Source organism: Centropristis striata, chromosome 9, assembly GCF_030273125.1.
Source record: "Centropristis striata isolate RG_2023a ecotype Rhode Island chromosome 9, C.striata_1.0, whole genome shotgun sequence".
Taxonomy (NCBI): Eukaryota; Metazoa; Chordata; class Actinopteri; order Perciformes; family Serranidae; genus Centropristis; species Centropristis striata.
In genome coordinates, this window is record NC_081525.1 from 30,350,130 (window position 1) to 30,363,535 (window position 13,406).

Below are 13,406 nucleotides of genomic sequence, written 5' to 3' on the forward strand. Positions count from 1 at the left end.
GAAAAAGTTGACAAAGACGAAAAATAAGGACATTTTCACTATAGTTTAAGTTAGTTTTGTAACCACATAATACAGTTTCAGTTAGTTCTCTTTTTTTTTTTCAAACCCTCGTTTTTATTTTCATTTCAGTCAACAAAAATGTTTTTTCAATTCTAGTTTTTGTTATTTCGTTAGTTTTCGTTAACTATAATAACACTGGAACAGAATTACAATACTACGCAATCGTCAACACTTAGGTTAGCAGCTAACCAGACAACTTACAGACAGGGTCTGGGTAACACTAATAAAATGAGTCACTTCCTCATATATAAGGATTTATAAAGTGGTTATTTCTGCATTCTGCCCAATTTTCATTCATAACATTGCATTGTAGCAGGGTTCAAATAACGGTTTTGACACGCACACAGTCTACCAGTTACACCAACTATGTTTGGTGTGAACATTCTAGCATCTGCCAAGACAAGCTCATCACAAGGTTTTCTCCAGGTGACTAATCTTGTGGTGCGTGTGACGCCCTTTCAAGACTCCTGATTACTAGACAGGAAGTTGTAAAGCAGGGGTCATCAACTACATTTGCCCAAGGGCCAGAATTTTTTCTTAGCAGACACTGTGGGTGCCGGGCTTTAAATGAAGAAAATATATGCCTAGTTAGCCTATCATTGTTAGATATTTTCACTTCCTTACTAAATTTGTGCCATTTTTATTTGCCTATATCAGTGTCAGCAGACTCCTAATAAAACATGGTAAATCCATAATATTAACTAGATACTTAGTTAGAAAATGCTATAATGCTATGAAAATATGCTAAATACCAGAACACAGTTTTTCCTCCTCACATTTTCTGAATTCGTCAGGCTATTATACTTGATGATCGCTGTTGTAAAGTGTGAACAGTACCTGACAACTCTGAAAGACATGCAGTGTGAACTACACATAACCTGCATGGCTTTGAATTATGGCAGGAAACTAGAGCAACCTGAGGTGACACATTTAAGCAAAAATGCTAGATATATAATTATCCACTTAAAGTTTGCAGCCTCCTCATGCAATGTTTCCATATTAGGCTCTGCATGTGATGCTCGAGGCAAGATGTGACATGGGAGGAGTATTTCCTGCCACCTCTTTATATGCCCACAACCTCAATCAAATGGATCTAAAGTTCAATCAGAGAAAAGCTGTACAGAGGTTTCTGCAAAATGTGTTATTTCCCCAACTGATAGGAGGAAGTCCATCCTACTGCTTCTAATCTAACAAAATAAGTCAGCCACTTTAAGTACTTTTGAAGCAATGTTTGTGATAGTGTTCCAGAAGTCTGTATACTTTTTATTTCTGAAAAGGCACCTGCATAGAAACCAGGTGCATAAAAAGGAATACTTTTATATTTTGTTCAGTTTTGCAGATTTAACAGGGTGAGTGTGTGCTTCTGACTTAACCAGTGTTGCTGCTGCACCATCCAAACCACAAAGACTTTTAAATGGAAACCCAGGCATTTTCTTCTCAGCCTATAATTGTAGAAGTGAAAGTGGGCACATAAATGGAAAAAAAAACAACACGCCTGAAAGCTGCGGAAAGGGAACACGGATATTTTAAGATGGGTATCGATTCCTTGCCAGGGTCATATCTATAAAAAATCAGAATGCTGAGCCTGCAGTTTGCAGCCAGATCCTCTGCCATTACTCCTTATGTACTCTATGGTCATTTAAATGATCTTAAAAATGTTTTGTCATCTACCACGTGTCAAAGTCCAGGTATTATAATATACTATAAGTGCTGAAAAGAACACGATAGATTTATTTCAATGTTCCACTGGTTTTGGGGTACTTTTGCTTTTCTTTCCCACTTTGTGCTACTTTATACTTTTATGCTAGTTAAATTGAGATTGAAATGCTGCATTTGATTTTTACTTTCTACCTTCATGCAACTGCTTTGCAGTAGTTTTTTCTTTGTGAATCTTGAAATAATCATGGCTTGGCTGCAGCAAACATAGCAGAATCTTTATGCTTTACAGTAAAAATGTTCCCATTATAAATTTGAATTCATGTATACAGATTAGAAGTGTGTTACGTCAGAGCTTAAATAAACAGAATTTAACTTTGTGACCAAACTGATACTCCCAACTACTCTTACCAATTTTTGATTTTTTTTAAAAGGTGCAAATCTAGATTTTTCAATCTAAAGTTTTCATTAGTCGCCATTTCAAGTTAACAGTACGTTTCCCAATTTATCAAAAAAACTATACTTCTTGGCAGTATCCATCTCATTCATAAAACTATTCACTAGGAATTACAGTAAAAAAAACCTTTCTGTATCTTCAAATCTAAATACATAAAGTTTAACTTTACACTGACAAGTTTTATTATGCTGAATTTTAACTTCACCTCCAAAATCCTAATAAGTGCAACAGAGATATTAAACATGCATAACTGTTGCATACTGTGGAGTTTGCACAGACTTTGCTTTGCGACCATGAAGCAACTGTAAACAGCCCTGGTTGTGTAAGTGGAAACAGGGAGGGCTCTGTCTGAAGCCTGGCTCCCTGTGGGGAATCCTTCAGAGGTAAACAGGCTTGTGCTGCCTTGTGATGCCAGAGGTTTCTCCAGGCATCATACAGCTGCAGCACTGCTTCAACATCTTCAACAAGTGAGTTTGTCTCATAATAATAATAATAATAATAATAATAATAATAATAAAAAGGTGTAAAGGTACAGTGCGAGTCAACAGTGAGCATCTACACATTAGAGCGCGACTGATATGAGATTTTTGAGACCAAAATGGTGGCTGATGCATACTTCCTTTGAGTTGGAAAGAAAATAGACCATGTTAGGGAATGTGTAGATTATGCACTTATTTTTTTACCACTTTGCAAATGAACCCAAATATAGAATAGAATAGATATGCAAATATAGAAAGAATGCATTTCATTGTAAGCCAATAGGGGTGTGACAATACACTCAGCTCACGATATTTGGTTCACGAGAACGAGACGAGATTTTAAGAAAACTACAATCACACAATATATGACTGGGCCAACAGACTTTTATTTAACCGAGTTGCACATGCATTTTGAAATGTTTTATTACGTAACTTTTTACATGCATGATGTAAGCATGAGCTTTTAATAAACTTCTTCTTCCACAAATTGAAACTAAAAATGAAATTTATAAAAGTTGAAATAAAATAAATTAAATTAAATATTTCTCTCTTTTATTCAAGTGCAAACAATACAAGCCGTGTTTCCTTTAGGGGGAAGAGTGGCTGCCGGGAAAGTCTCAGGCCACGCCCTCTCAAATGTCCGCTCACTCAGCGTGTCTCCATTACAGAAAAGGCCCACAGAAGGATTTATGAGACTCCAGAGGTGATGTATGGTTTTCCCATCGTCGCGTAATCGCTTAGTGACAGTTTCGACCGTGATCACATAAGTGATGGATTAAACACGGGAGACGCAACAGTGGCCGCCGTCGCTAACTGTGCACAACATCAGCAGGTGATCATAAACAAAGCAGCATGGCTAATTATGCACATCTTCTCCGCTGATCACAAACAGAGTGTCCGGTGCTTGTTGTAAACAAACAGAGATCACTAAGTGAACACCTGCGGCAGCAGCAGCACATACACACTGTACTGCTACAGAGCTAACTGTTAGCCAATTAGCAATTTGCAGACTCCGGCTCTGCAGCTGGGAGAGACTGCTGCAGGAGGACTGTGCCGCTTCAATTCCTTCTGACTCTTCTTAACGAGCCACCGGCCCCTGCAATGTCATTCTGGCTGCTTGCTGCTTCCCCTCCTTCTCCTCCTCTTCTTATTTTCCTTTTACTGCCCCGATTGGTCACAAATAGAAGTTTGGATAGCTCACAAATCTCGCGAGAAAGATTTTTAACGCGATGAGAAATATTGTTGAGTTTAATCTCGTGGCACGAATTCTTGTCACACCCCTATAAGCCAACTCTATAAATAATAACAAAGAAAATAAAGCATAAATAGGAATAAAATAAAAAGCAAAATAAACATCACTGCTCTTCAATTACAATCAATTGCTAACTATTAAAAAAAAAAAAAAAAAAAAGAATAGCGAACACCATTTCTAAATCACACCAAGCAGCGATTTCTGAATTATATTGTCTTAGAAAAACAACTTTTCATAACGGCACAGATCGGACCACATAAACAAAGATATTAATAAGCATTTGATAGGCCAATAATATCAGTCAACTGATCTATCTATCAGACTCTACTACACATTACATATTCACAAATTATTTATTTGGAAAATGGCCACATGGACTAAGGCCTTTCAGTCTGCATGTCATTTGAATGAGTATTTGCAAGGTGCTCCTCTTTCCCTTACTGCATATGCATTTGTGAGAGGATTGTGCAAACAGTATTTTGGGAAAAAAGTAAATGCATGTTAAAAGAGGTTCATTATGTATTCCTGTCATTTACTAACTCTCATAATTTCCAAGGTCAATCTTCATCTGAACAGCAGGTGGAAATAGAGCTGGTATATTTAAATAAAAAAGGTTGTGATGTGGAGAACAAAAGTGAATTTGTTCTTACGCTATCTAAATAGCATCAGAGAGAGTGAATCAAATCTGCAATATCTGCAATGTATGCATGGTGAGAGGTTGTGTTTAGTAGCATAGTATAAGAACTGTTTACACAAACAGATCTTCAGCTTGTCAGTAAGGAAGAAGGGAAGTCTTTCTCTACTCCTTAACCTGCGATAATATGGATGATAATGTGGAGTAATCTTGCTGAGTTCAGCTGTAAATCACAGCTGAAACAACTCGCTGCCAGGCTCACTCAGACAGACGCAGACATGGGCAGGGCAGAGGAGGGTTACTTTTAAAATGGACAGATTGAGTTTAGCCCCCAGGGACTAGGGCAGCATGTCTGCATGTCACGTGGCCTCTCTGCCATGGCTAGACTACAGCAGAGGTGAAAAACAAGACGCAGAGATAAGAATTTAAGACAGAGAGCTGGTGACACCGAGACTAAGTCTCTAAGTCATTTCTCAGCTTTCATAACACAGAATCTTACATAAGACGAATATCAAACACAGAGAGAGCAACATGACTGTGCGCTATAATCCCTGCTGTTCGCTTGGTGACATGCAGGGCTGAATGATTTGGAAGAAATATCGAATTGCAATTATTTAGACTGATATTGCAGTTGTGATTTGATTCGTTATATACGAGGGAATGGTGACTTTGAATCATTATCCTCAATTTCATTTAAATAATATTAAAATGATCATGGTGTGCTTTTCTGAGAGAATGTGTACCGAGCAAAGATTTAATTCTCCGTTTTTAAAAACCTCTGCACAGCAAAATAATTATGTTTTCTGTCTGTTTGTCAGCAGGATTATGGAAATTCTACAGACAGCCGCATATCACCAAACACGGATACATATGTGTGTGTGTATATATATATATATATATATATATATATATACATATATAATACACTTAGGACAAGGTGGCAAGTTTGTTTGTTTTTTTCCAAAGTTTTCCACATATTCAGCAGGAGGTCTGGAGAAATCTTGAGCCTCACATACTTAATTTCTAGTTATTGCATTCTGATGAATTTTTATGCACCAATTTGCACATTTTCTGCATCAATTTATGGTGGAAATGCCACCATACTTCCTGCTTCAACCGTGCACAGTTGCTTTTTTTTTTTTAATAAAAGGAGGTTGCATACTGAGCCTGTCCTTAACTGGATGCATTGCTATGAGTTGTGTTCTAGATTGTCAAAATAAAAGTCCTCTACTACTTTCATGTGTTAATTGGGGGGGATGAACACTGATGTTCTAAACATTGAGGTTTTCTGCCCAAAATCTTCTGCAAGGGATGTGACAAAATTACTTTTCATTTCATGTATGTAGTATGTCTTACTCTAATGACCTTTTCTAAATTAATGAATTATTTGAACCTCAATTACCCTGATAAAGTGTAAACTTGCCATGCTCCCACTAGAGCTGGGCGATATGGACCAAAAGTCATATCCCGATATATTTAGGCTGGATATCGATATAAGATATATATCTGGATATTTTTATTGCAAAGTAAGATAAATGTGACATGTCACAAGTGGTTTTATTGAAACCGTTTATTTAAGTGAACATAAATACTGTATACCAACAGGAGTACCTTTTTTTTTTTAATTAAAGTTCTATAAAGTGCACATTTAAATAAAAATAGCCTATGAAATAAAATAGGCCAATCTTTTTCTGAAATAAATATATTTATATGAGAAAATACCTAGTAAGGGCAGCATTCCTATATAAAGCAGCTTGCCTGGAGCAAGGATCACAGCACAAATTTGAACTATATCGATATATACGATATGGTCTAATTCCATATCACATTTAAAAATATATCAATATATTTTTTATATCGATATATCGCCCAGCCCTAGATCCCACAAAAAGGTGCTTATTCTGAAAATCTAAAACTTCAAAAATGTCAACTTTGTTCTTTTTTGGGGGAGAAAAAAGTTTAAAGGGGGCACATGATTCAGTCTGATGACTTTGTCTTTAAAATAGGGAGTTGCAAATATGAAACAGAAACAGTCCACGGGTGGGTTCACCTCTTGAGTGACTGATGCTACCAATCATCTCATGCCTTATGTCCTAAAATACAGCCTAGCATAAGATCACAACACATGTGACAATGCCAAAATTACGCTGTGGGACTGCCATGATGGGGTAATGATGCTAAACATAGCGTCCACAAACTCACATAAGTGGCAGTAATTATAAGTGTCCAAACATGCACCAACACTTAACCTGCACATGTACACAAACACAAAACAAGACATCAAGTATTTTGCCATGAGCTTTGCCTGCGACTTAAAACGCCTTTGTACATCAACAACTGGGCTCTTGACTGTGTGAACGCCACAATGACCAGCTCAGATAGCAGACATGAATCATCCCTTCTGTTTGTGAGCTTTGTGGATGGAGCCGTGTGCGGGCTGCTGGGCGGGGGGGCTGCACACAGAAACTTCACAACAACACACATTTATTACAACCCTCAACACACAGCAGCAATGTTTGGGAGCATTTTCATTACATGTTATTAAACTGTGATGGTGCTTTGTTAAAGTCCAGTGTAATCTGAATACTTGGTCCAGTAGTTTTACAGTGTGTGCAGTCTGTCCGGCTGCTGCAACACATTTGTATTGAATTGAAAACTATTTTGCAGGTTTTTTATACCTGATTTTTGCTGTATGCACGGACATTAATGTGAATAAATTGTAAATAGCTGATATCTAGCAATTTTCCATGGTTTTCTTGATAATAACCAAAACCATTATCAAGAAAACCATGGAAATTAGCTACATATCAGCTCTTAAATTAAACCCTTATGAACTTTTTTGTTGTTAGCATTATATTTGTCAAAACAAATGTACCTTTAGTTTTACCACACATTAAAATGAAATTGAAGAAAACAAGGGTAGTATAATATTTTTTTCAATGACTGTAGGCTTAATCACAAAAAAGACCATATACACATTTTTGCATTAAATCATGCTTTCTTATTTTTCTGCTAATTCCAACCATTAAATTATAATCTTATTTTGCTCACTTCCCTATCTTTTTACACAGCAATAAGGAACCAGGAATATCTGTCTTTATAAGTTTTCACAGTTAAACATTAGTGGGGCTGTAAAGTGAAAACATGCTGGAGAAATAAAAATCATAATAGAGATCATAAAAAAACACTGGTATGACTTTTAGGGACGTCTGCACTCACCTTCAGTCCATCACTGGGTAGCCGATAACCAAACCGTGCAGGCAGGTCATCGAAGTTCTCCGTTTTGTTGTCAAATGAGTACTGAAACACAAAAAATAAGTGTATTGACTATTGGTTCAAGATATTTCATGCATCATCAAGACTTTTGTCACCTGTACTACATCGTCATGTTATTGCATGTTTCTATGTTGCGTCCTGCATGCACTAAGAATTACTCACAGCGGCAATGTCGGCCTCCACGGGCAGTAGGTTGAGGAAGGCGAAGAGCTGAACAGTGAAGATGGTGTAAATCTGCGTGGCCGACAGCATCAGCATTCCCAGGGACAGCAGCATCTTGGCATCACGTTACAACCCCCAGCTGCTATGCCACTCACTCATAAACACTCACTACCATAAACACACACACAGATGACCACGCACACTGGCCTGCAGTGGAACCGCTGTACACCGTCTGTTGTGGTCACACCTAGAAAATAAACCAATGATTATGTTTTCGTGCACAGCTTTGTTGAATACTGTGTTCTGATTGGTCAGTAAAGGCATTCTATGATCTGCTATCTCTGAATAGCAGACTGCTGCTATGGATGATGTTCTGAAGTGAGGGCAATAAAATCATTATAAATCTAAAAAATAATTACAAAAAACTACAACAACCTGTAATAAGCAGGATAATGTACAACAACTGGGGACTTATTGCTAAATAACCCCTTCAGAGTAAGGCTGGGCGATATGGACCAAAAGTAATATCATGATATATTTAGGTTGAATATCGATATACAATATATATCGTGATATCTTTATCGCAAAGTGAGAGCAAATGTTCAGTCAAAGTCAAAGCCAAATATGACATGTCACAAGCAGGTTTATTGAAACCGTTTATTTAAGTGAACATAAATACTGTATAACAACAGGAGTACCTTTTTTTTTTTTTTTTTAAATCAAAGCTCCATAAAGTGCACATTTAAATAAAAAACATCTCAAATAAAAATAGCCTATGAAATAAAATAAGCCAATCTTTTTCTGAAATATATATATTTATATGAGAAAAGAATAACGAACATTACAAAAGAACTAAATATGACAAATCCTAGTAAGGGCAGCATTTACATATAAAGAAAGAAAAAAAATTGAACTATATTGATATATGCAATATAATAAATAATGCAATATAATGAAATAAGGACCCGCTTGCTGTACATTATCCCTCATATAACGTAAAGCCACTTATACTGTTAAAGTAGTATTGACTTTTTTTAAATGTAAAACATAAAATCTAAATTATACATATCATACCTCTACATTTGGCTGTCTGCCTTTGTTGGCATGAAGAAATTAGTTTGCTCCGAACACCATTTTTGTCAAACAAACGGCTGTCAGAGCTTTGTTTCACTGTTTTCAAAGTTCACTGCTTCATGCTATTTTACATTGTTTTACATATGCCAATTGCTGCAGCAGTGCACAGCCCAAGCCTCGGTCTGTTCCAATCCAGTGTCTGGTCTTTCCACACAGATCATATATTTCACTAATATTCTACAGTTATCCCAAATATGACAATTCTCTGAATTTGGTACGGGTTAAGTAAACAGCATATTCTGTTAGATATGCCAGATAAAACATATTTAATGAAAACATCCTGCAAGAGCAATGTACAGGCTTGATTACTGTAACAGCCTGCTCATCGGTAAACCCAACTAACACCTCCAGAAACTTTGATTCATTCAGAACTGTGCTGCCTGAAAACTTGCTTCCCATAACCTCAAGAATTCAATACAAGATCGCCCTCATCACCCACCTTTGCATCTACAGCAACGCCCACAATACCTCAAAGACCTCCTCAGCCCTCACTCATCCACCCGTAACCTCCGCTCCCAAAGCATAAACCTCCTCCATCAGCCCCGCACAGCCTTCTGCTCCCTCCCTGAACATCTACCACAACCCCAGTCTGTGGACACTTTTAAAAAAGGGCTTAAAACTTATCTCTAAGTAACTAATCTCTTAATAATCTACTTTATTACCTATGTCTTTTTTATCTACTGCTGATTTTAAAGTGTCTGAGTTTTCTCTTCGTCTTTTGTTTATTTTGTTTCTGGTTTCTGTAGCATTTTGAGATTTCTTTATGAAAAGACAAATAAAATGTATTATTATTACTATTATTATTATTATTATTATTATTATTACACTCTTTAGAGACCACTGAAACCAAAGGAAAGCAAACCGTGCAGGTGTGTGCAACAATTGTCCTCCAAGTATATCACCATTAAGATATGATAACGTGGCTAAGAGTCAGCATCAGGACTATCTTGCTCCTGTTGTGTTTCCTAGCCAACCAGTCACCTCATAAAGTGAGCTCCAGGCCCAACATCTCAGCATAACAAGTTCAAGTGTACAGGTTCATAAAGTGGAGGGCAGCATGTGATCAGGTCAGGAGGAACTAACAGCCTGGCTTTAGACCAGTAAGCTCTGTTGTAAAAATGCAAAGTGGGGAAGTAATGTTTCAGGATTACATGGTTTGTTGTGTTTCGAAGAAAACAAGTAAGTTTTCTAAGTACAATGATACTCCGTGCGTGTGTGAGACGCCAACATTCTTCTACTTGGGTTAGGTTATTATAAAGTACTGTAGAACAGATGGGACCATTAAAAAAGAAGAAAAACAGCTTTAGTTGCACCTGTCCTCATTAATTACTTAACACTACACTGCGTTGAAGCATCTGGAATCACTAATTTGCCTCAATTCAAATATGGAAAACATGCTGGGTTAATTTTTGACAAAACATTTTCAGACAAATGGGTTCTTTGTGTTTTTAAAGCAGGTGCAACCTTGTAGGTGAAGCTGCATTTCAGTAATTGTCGACTGTTTTGACAGTCAAATCATTGTCAAATTTTTTTTAGCCATTTTTTAAAAACACTTTATGCTTCTTGAATGTGAGATTTTGCTTTTTTTCATGAAATGATAATAAACTGAACAATTTTGGATTTTTTAACTGGTTGGTCGGATTAAACATGTCATTTGAAACCATCACCTTGGGCTCTGGGAAATTACACTATTTGCAGCACTACTTGAAAGGTAACCACAACTAAATAAGCTTTTTTAGATATCATTTAGAAATACACAGTTCAAAATTAACTATACCCATTCAAATTCCATGTGTCATATTTAAAGGAAAAGTACAGTTCTGCGGCTTAAATAAATTATTAACAAAAAGGCTCCGCCCTAAACGGATACTTTCATAACTATAAATAATTCAAGAACTATTCATGAAATCACAACTTTTTTATATGGTCAAATGTAATGAATTTCAATTCTAAGCTTTAATCATATCTGTGGAAAATGAGAGTGAGGCTTTGTTATGTAACTTTTCACCCTCCCCTTTTACTAATGCTGCTGCTGCCATTTCCCATGAAACAAGGTCTGAGAACCTCCAGTAAAGCGTATGACTCTGATGGCCTGATTTCCTCCAATCAATGTTATAATCCGGCCCTTAATTATCATCAGCATTAAGAGTGTATGGAGAGTAGTTGCTGTAAATAATTCCCAATATTCCTGGGTTACCAGTGTGTCAAACTTTACAAGCTCTGTACAAGAAGTTATTCTCTTTGTACTTAAAATATCATAATGGCGATGAAGTGGCCCACAAATTAAGCATTTAATTTCAAATTATTTTAATATTTTGCTGCAGAAACCCTGTGAAGCCAATATTGCATCAAAACAGTCCTGCCCGCTGACATGCATTATTAGCAGAGCTGTGCTGTATAACTGAGATGAAAAATTAATCAAAATTAATTTTCAATCTTTTATTTAAACACATATATAAGTATATATATCCCATTTTATTAGTTATCTCAAAATTTAGCAATAATTATTTTTCCTCTTTAGCTTTAAAAAAAATACTTTAAATTCAAGAACATCCACTGTTAAAAACACATGCCATTTTATTTGTTGGGTTTAAATTTGTTTGAGAGTAAATAATTGTAATTATCATTTGTGCCTTATTCTCAGCAGCCTTACCTCTGACAGTGGACACCACCACATAATTTATCCCTAATGTTTATTTGCACTAAATGTCAGCATCATGGCATAAACATGTTTTCAGAAAGAAGTTGTGGTTTCTTGCTGGGCATTACTTCGGTTCATTTATGTGAAAACATAATCTTACACCTGTGACTCAAATGCCAATTCTACAAGATATCATAACATGAGATGCACAAACTGTGTGTCAAGAGACATTACACAGAGCTGGAGAGAGAGGGTCTGTCTTAAAATTATTTAGAGTTAATTGTTATTCCCATCTCATATTCTAAAGCCACCTAATCTAATATGTTATATAGTTATTTCAGTGTCTTACTAGGACTGCAATCAACGATTAATCTGTTGATTATTTAAACGATTAATCGATTAGTTGTTCGGTCAATAAAATGTTGTAAAATATCAATCAGTGTTTTCCAAACCACAAGATGACGTCCTCAAATCTCTTGTTTTGTCCACAAACCAAAGAGATATTCAGTTTATTGTCATAAAAGAACAAAGACACCAGAAATATTCACATTGAAGAAGCTGAAATCAGAGAGTTTGGACTTATTGTCTTTAAAAAACTGCTCAAACCAATTATTTGATTATCAAAATAGTTGACGATTAATTTTATTATCGATTATTGTTCGATTAATCGAATAATTGTTGCAGCTCTAAGTCTTACTGTATTTTATTGTCTTTAATATTCTTGTGTGATTTGTGATTTGTTTGTAGTATCTATCTATCCATCTTCTAAAAAAATCAAAAACAAAGGGGAAGTGAAAGCAACAGCCATGATGACAACTGTGAAGAGGATGACTAAACATCAAATGACAACGGAAAAAAACACTAATAGGCAATTGTGACACAGACAAGTTTCCAAACCAGCGTGACTAGAGGATGAAAAGTTGATGACAAAACGTGCTGCCAGTAATAACCGCACTTCATGAAAAAAGCGTTAAACTTTAACACCCCAAATCTCAGTCTAACGCTGATTACGCTTTCCACACCAGCCTGTTTTCATAAATACAAGCAAGCAGCGTAAATGTCGCGCATTCTCAGATAGCTACATGCCTTTTGATCACAGTTATTGACATAATTAAACCTGTCAGTCTTAAAGACGTGCAGCTAGCAACAAAAACAGAGCGTCCTGTACCCGAGTTAGCATGATGCTAACAGAGGTAGCTAGCTGGCTTGTCGTGGGTGTTACCTGTATTTCTGCCTGGATGCTGATCTTGTCCAGGAATTCAGCTGTTGGCGGGGACATTGCACTCCTTCAACTGTGCGTCGTGTCAATGTTCATATGCAACAGTGACTATTTTGGCCGGACTTCATCCCGTTTGAACGGCGGGTCCGAGAATATGAACATAAACGTTACAGTTTAATCCCATCCGCTAGCGCCAACTTCCGCCACATGCTCCGCTCCACATCCAGCTTCTGATTGGATAAACCGCCCGCCAATCATTCTACTCAGGAAGTGACTCCAGACGTAAACATATCCACGTGATGGCACATACACACGCACGCACACACACACACACACACACACACCTTTTACAGTCGTATGAACTGCATGAACCGAGCAGTTAGCCTATATTTACAGAGCTATATCAGCGCATATTAACTGACAGCAGAATGGAATA

The 13,406-nt window shown here is 36.7% G+C and overlaps 1 protein-coding gene across 1 annotated transcript in view; it reads right to left on the minus strand.

Annotated features, from left to right (window-relative positions):
• The window catches only part of rnf13 (ring finger protein 13), a 60,500-nt gene extending 47,342 nt beyond the window's left edge, over window positions 1-13,158 (minus strand). The window contains exons 1-3 of the mRNA XM_059340808.1: window positions 12,974-13,158; window positions 7,977-8,223; window positions 7,758-7,838 (exon numbers count right to left, since the gene is read on the minus strand). Of these exons, the coding sequence (XP_059196791.1) occupies window positions 7,758-7,838; window positions 7,977-8,090 (195 nt within the window). The 5' untranslated portion in view covers window positions 8,091-8,223; window positions 12,974-13,158. The remainder of the gene's footprint in view (window positions 1-7,757; window positions 7,839-7,976; window positions 8,224-12,973) is intronic.
• Window positions 13,159-13,406: the final 248 nt, after the last annotated feature.